The 5,773-nt window shown below is 52.9% G+C and overlaps 3 protein-coding genes across 3 annotated transcripts; 1 reads left to right on the plus strand and 2 right to left on the minus strand.

Moving 5' to 3' along the window:
- Positions 1-183: 183 nt before the first annotated feature.
- On the plus strand, positions 184-384 carry CABS01_16879 (fungal specific transcription factor; the record flags this gene model as incomplete). The annotated part of the gene is made up of 1 exon (XM_060550208.1): positions 184-384. The coding sequence occupies one exon, from the start codon at positions 184-186 to the stop codon at positions 382-384; it is 201 nt and encodes a 66-aa protein (XP_060402131.1).
- Positions 385-1,643: 1,259 nt separating this feature from the next.
- On the minus strand, positions 1,644-3,615 carry CABS01_16880 (uncharacterized protein; the record flags this gene model as incomplete). Its single annotated transcript, XM_060550209.1, has 3 exons — positions 1,644-2,094; positions 2,154-3,143; positions 3,248-3,615. The coding sequence occupies 3 exons, from the start codon at positions 3,613-3,615 to the stop codon at positions 1,644-1,646; spliced, it is 1,809 nt and encodes a 602-aa protein (XP_060402132.1).
- Positions 3,616-5,058: 1,443 nt separating this feature from the next.
- CABS01_16881 (uncharacterized protein) lies at positions 5,059-5,154 on the minus strand (the record flags this gene model as incomplete). Its single annotated transcript, XM_060550210.1, has 1 exon — positions 5,059-5,154. One exon carries the CDS (start codon positions 5,152-5,154, stop codon positions 5,059-5,061), a length of 96 nt encoding a protein of 31 aa, XP_060402133.1.
- Positions 5,155-5,773: the final 619 nt, after the last annotated feature.

Raw genomic sequence — 5,773 nt, forward strand, 5'->3', positions numbered from 1 at the left:
AGACTTCGGCTTGGAGACTCTTGAGGACAATGCCGACTTCGCCTGGTACCTGCTGAGGCCTATCATCGAGTGGGCAAGCAACGAAACCGCAGTATACGAGTTCTGTGACTATATCGAAACAGGCCAGCAGCCTTTGTGAGAACTTACGCATGGCACTATCCTCACATGGATACTCAGAGTCATATGGTCGGCAAGCAGGAAATCGAGGAACAGGACTCGGGGGCCACATCTGAGAGGGCGCTGACGAGAATCTCCAGCATCGCTCTCCAAGCATTGACCAAGGCTGCGCCTTACTTTGGCATGGCCTCCAAGTACGTCACGTATCTTGAGAGAATGGATCAGTTTCTCACCGAGGTCCACCGGAAGTATACAAATCGAAGCTAGAGGAAGACTGATGATGTTTTCTTCGATGATTCGACCGCAAAGAGGTGGTGGCTTATTGGAACCCCGGAGGGTCAAGACCGACAAGACACCGAGCAGCGACATCAATCTGGAGGACGACCGGCCAACAGCTTACGACGGCTCCGCTAGATCGCGGGCTAGCCACTTGAAAAGAAGCTTTTCCTTGGGTATTAAGTAAGACCTCTCTAGCACGACTGTTACAGATGAGCGAAAGGACTCCCTGCACTTGTCATCATGTGCCGCTCTCGATGACGTCTTCTACCAAGATTCGGACCACTGTGACCTGACCAGAGATATCCGTCACAAATCGCTAACAGCGGAACACCCCCAACCCCTTGGAGCCACGATGACTAGTCCGAACGTAGAGGGAGTCAATATTGACTTCTTTGTGCAACAGAATCAAGATTAGCGGCTTGGTGTCGTGCTCAAGGACATAATTACAGGAGTTCGCTACGGGATGGATGGTCTGCGCGCCCGAACTTGAGAAATGGTGAAGTCACCATTATATGCGCACATGAGAGGTGGTTTTTGGTGTACACTTCAGTAGAGCAGGCCTTTCAATCGGTACGAAGCTCCATGATTGGTATATTGATCAGCGTGTGTGTATAGGTGGAAGGTGGGCAGAGGCCGAGACTCCTCTGTTGGGTGTAAGTACCTAGGCAGGAGATCGTTTGCCGCGGCCCGAACACCTTTTCTGCTGTCAATTCCACCAATAATCGCCCGCTGCCCTGATTCAACGGGAGTTCGTGCATGCAGGGCGCAGACGAGCGAGTGAAGGTCTTTTGACCAGGCTTTGTCTTTTATGGCAGCCGTTCGCACCCGGCTGTGATGTCAATTCCTTCGGTGATTGTCTTTGCATTGTGTTAAACTCATAGTAAAAGCCCCCAACGGAGACCAATCGGTGTCTTAGACATGGATGCCTCCAATCGGCCAGCACATTAAACTTGTGAATGCCGCCCGCATGCCTCAACAGAACGCTCTTGAAACTTGTATTGCCTATAAGCTGACAAGAAAAATTGTAGCTTAGCTTTGAAGCGAGAGGTTTCTGCTATCTCATGCAATCAAATCTCATGCAAAAAAAAAAAAAAAGCTCTGGCCATGGGCAGACGTATGAGCTGGGTGCGTCGACTCCAAGTTGCGGTTCTGTGTTCCGAGGTTTTGTATCCGGTGTATGACCGTGTAAATGTAATGATGGCTTCTAGCTAATCCTTGTTGAAAAGTCACGCCCGGAAAATGAAGGCTCATCTCGGAGTTGGATCCTCATTCAGCATGCAGGCGTTCTCTAGCATATGTGTCCATTTACCGCTTGTGCCTGCGTGGCTGTGTTTAAGGTGCTGACGGAAATGGTCCGCGCGGAAGAATTTCTTGCTCCTGTTGCACTCTTGGAACTTGTGGATCTCTTGAAGATGGCGGAGACGCTCATCCCAGTCCTGCTCAGTGCCGCGATGCGAGGCGGGATCCCCTGAACCTCTCCCAATTTTGAGGAACTCCTCACCGCAGTAACCACAAGAGTCTGCTTCACCGGGGCGATCCGTGCTATTGTGGAAAGCTTGATAATAGCCATCCAGAGCCGAGCAACTCCAACTTTTGTCCTGAACATGAAGACTCTTTTGATGGCGTTCGGCCTCGTTCTTGTTCTTGAATCGATTTCCGCAGAACGAACAGTCATACTGCTTTTCGGCTTCATGAGACCTGCACATAATCAGCTCATGATCAAATGATCTCGCAATGTCTGAAAGCTTGTTACTGACGCTAATTCCGCGGCCGAAGCGAATTTCTTGGGTTTCTTCGGGCAACAGTCGCATAAGAATCCCCTCAAGATCTTGTGCTCATCAGGCTTGCTCGCTTCTGTGGGCTTGTGCAGAGAAGCTGGAGGCCCGTCATCGCTAGTAGTCCGCTGGTAGGTTACTCTGGGAATGGAACCGCGAGGCGAAGCGTTCAACGACATCATTGCATCATGAGGAGAGATGCATATGGCATCATTTCTGCCGGACGGAATGGCTCCCGGAGACGGTTCGCCTGGAGAAATTTGGCCATATGACAAACCTATGCGGGCAATGCTCCTCGTATGCAGGTGTGAATCCCAGCTGTGAGACGCCGTGGAACAGTACGACACTGAAAATGCCGATTCTTGAGGAATGACGCTTAGTTGAGGCGTAGGTGATTCTCTTTGGCTTCTGTCGTGGCGATGTAGCGAGTCACTTGGAAGTGTGACAGCAAGCGATACGGTGTTACCGGGATTCGTAGATGTACGACGCTTCGCCCTAGTACCGTCGTAGTGCGCCCTTATGGGTTCTTCTATTCGCAATCTCTTCGTAGGGTTGTTCTCCTTCATCTCCATCTTATACGCCTCGTGGTTGTGCGGTAAGGCATCGTCGCTGTTGTTCCTCCTTGAGCTGGCGGCGAGTGATATTCCCGACCAAGATGGGATGGCTGGCTTTGAGAGGGCAGAGCTGGGAGTCTGCATGTCTAGGAGGTTCGACTTTTTGTGGTGCAACGGCAGACTGGTGGGCACGGAAACTTGCGGGACGCGAAAGTCACCGGACAGCCTCGAGAAGGCGTCGCTAGTTGACGATGTGCTTGACGCATCGAGGTGTGGACCGGGCCCCTTCGTATCGAATCTTTTCACAAGCGCAAGCTTATTCTTCATATCAAAGAAGGCGTCGGCGCTAGAATGCAGCTGGAACTGGTTATGGTGCAGACCAAACTCGGCTGAGATGCTGGGCAGGTGGTAGTTAGGCCTATGAAAGCAGAATTGTCAGATGGGCACCGCTCTCGATATTCTAAGAGCTTCACCTTTTCTTGGAACCAAATGAAACAACAGAGGAAAGTTAGGGACTCGAACCTTGTGGAATCCGAAGCTGAAGACGAACCTGTGCTGAGATAACCCTCATCATTCCTATGAGCGGGCTCCGTGTTTGGTGATCTGTAATGCGAACCTCCTGAGCTGTCACGATAACTGTACTCCCTCAGGCTGTATGAATCGCAGTAGGGTTGTGGTTGTCCGGGCCCCTGACGATACGTGTGAAGATTGTCAAAGGGGAGCTGTGATGGTGGTAAGGGCCGCGGCGCGTTCAGCACGTCTCCAAAGCCGGAAGTGGCGACAGGAAAAGAACTAATGCTAGGGACGAATCTCCCTGAGCGTTCTAGGCTTGATCGTTCCAAGATACTAGGAAGATCTGCCGTCTTATCGCCTCTCGAATATGCCTCCATGATATCGGTTCGTCTTTGTGCACTTCCCAACTGAGAGTTGAGGTATCAGCCGGAGCGGTAACGCTCAAGTTGAGAGTGACGGAAGCGCGAGCGTCGTGGGTGTAGGGCTAGGAGATACCTATAGTGATCGCGGCCTGACACGAGAGGCGTCCGAAGGCAGATGAGTCGTCAAAGACGCCGTGGGTGACGATGGCCGTCGACTTCACTTTGAGTGGGAGCAGGGACCAGTGCAAGCCGAGAATGGTTCTAGGCTCTGAGCTTGGCGTCGCGGTGCTGCTGCGATGTTCCGTAGGGCGTTAAAAAGCATGGGCATGCAGTCTTTGACTTCAAGCCGGGTCGCCAGCATTTAATCAGCAGCACCAATTGGGCTCGTTCTCAGGCCGCCCGTCAAGGTTGTATTCCGCCAGGGACAGTCCATCTGGAAGCCATGTAGAGATTCCTCGCGTCACCCCTTGGTCGGACAGGTCCTAGCAGCATGCTCAGCTCACCGAAGTCGTAGCCGGCCTCGCTTTGCAAATTTGTCTCTTGGAGACGGCAACCACATACTTCGCAGAGATACCAACATTGCTGTGTGACGCCGTGCTAGCTCGTTCGAGACGAATCAATAGCTGAGGCAGGCGTGCTACTAAGGTGAAGTCCGTCTCGGACGATCTGCAGAGACCGGATTTTCGATAACTGACACGGAGATCTTCCCCGCCATACTACACTACTGGATATGCGGCTGGATACGCGGCTGGAACAGGCCTTGAGCTTTCCGCCTTCTTAGAGGATAATCCCCACAGGGCTGCAGGCTGTGACTCGCTGGTCTTGTAGACAATACATCTCTCGGCTAACACTGCAACATAGCGTAAGTGCTCCGCTGGGTACCTCACGCCCCCGACTCCCCTTGGCCTGCTGCCTCTGACTTTGCCCCCCTGCTTCCGGGTCCATAACCGCGATCCCTGTCAAGTACTTTTTCGTCACTGCGAGTGGTCTCCTCTGACGCCCCCTCTTCCCGCACACCCACCCCTCTTCATCTGATCAGCGTATTCCTGGTGACTGTTGGAATTGCGCCAGTGTGCATGCTACGTTCCTCATTGGGTGGGCTGCAGACGAGCCGCATCGGATTTGTCGCAACGTGCCAGGGTCTGTAGGCCGGCCGTTGGAGCCTTGCCCTTCGCCGACGGACGACAAGGACAAGGATAACCTCCTTTGAAGGAGAAATTGGCGGCATCTTTTCGGGTCGTGTCCGGTGTTAACCATGGCTTATTTTGTCCAATCGCGGGGCATCCGAGGAACACCTGTACGTCCGGAATATGAAGCGTCTCCTGGAAAGGTCCTTCTTAGACCGTATCCGCCATGGCAGCCTCTACACGAAGGGAGGATCCAAGAAACCGGCCCCGCCCTCTTGCCTCCCCCAAGCGTTAAGTGAGAAGGTAGTCGTCTACTGTTGATACAGGAAGCTCAGCCTGGCGCAAAGCAAAAATCTACGATGGCGTCCAGCCGTGGCCATCGTCTGACATACCAACCAATCCAACGCGTTGTGTCTGAGATGCGCATATAGGAGCCCACCAATAACCTAACTAAAAGTACCAGAAACGAATTTTTCCACGAAAGCGCAGCCGAACCACCAAAGGCTTCGTCGAAACACGAACAGTTGATCAGGTCGATGGAGTAGCCCAACCGCCTGAACGGAAGCAAAGACCTGTCCGATGGAGTACGGGGACGTTTGCATGACAAGAATTGAGATGGAGCTGGGCCGGTGGCTTTGGAATGCCGAGTATCGTCACCCCTTTCCCCTGGACTACGCAGCCGAGTCTCGATGCGCCACACAACACACTCGATATACGTACATGCTTTCAGTCCGGGGTCTACGTACGCCGCAGAACACCACCTAGAGCTCACTCGTGACCCACGGCAAACCCAAGGCCATTCTCAGAGCACCTGCCAACGAAAACTTTCGCCGCTGATACCACGCCGATCACCAGGCGTTGGCACGTTGCAGCACCCGTCAATAGTTGCATTTGCCCACTCTTCATTCGTCACGGTAGCCAGGAGTATTGTGTATGGCAAGCATAGAACTTTGCATGTCGGACTAGACACGCTTCGATGCCTCGGACGCGAATCAGGCTCACAGTTCGAGGCGCTCATGCTTATCCTTGGCTACCCAACTGAAGTC

This window comes from Colletotrichum abscissum, assembly GCF_030869225.1.
Source record: "Colletotrichum abscissum strain IMI 504890 chromosome Unknown Scaffold_187.1, whole genome shotgun sequence".
Classification (NCBI taxonomy): domain Eukaryota; kingdom Fungi; phylum Ascomycota; class Sordariomycetes; order Glomerellales; family Glomerellaceae; genus Colletotrichum; species Colletotrichum abscissum.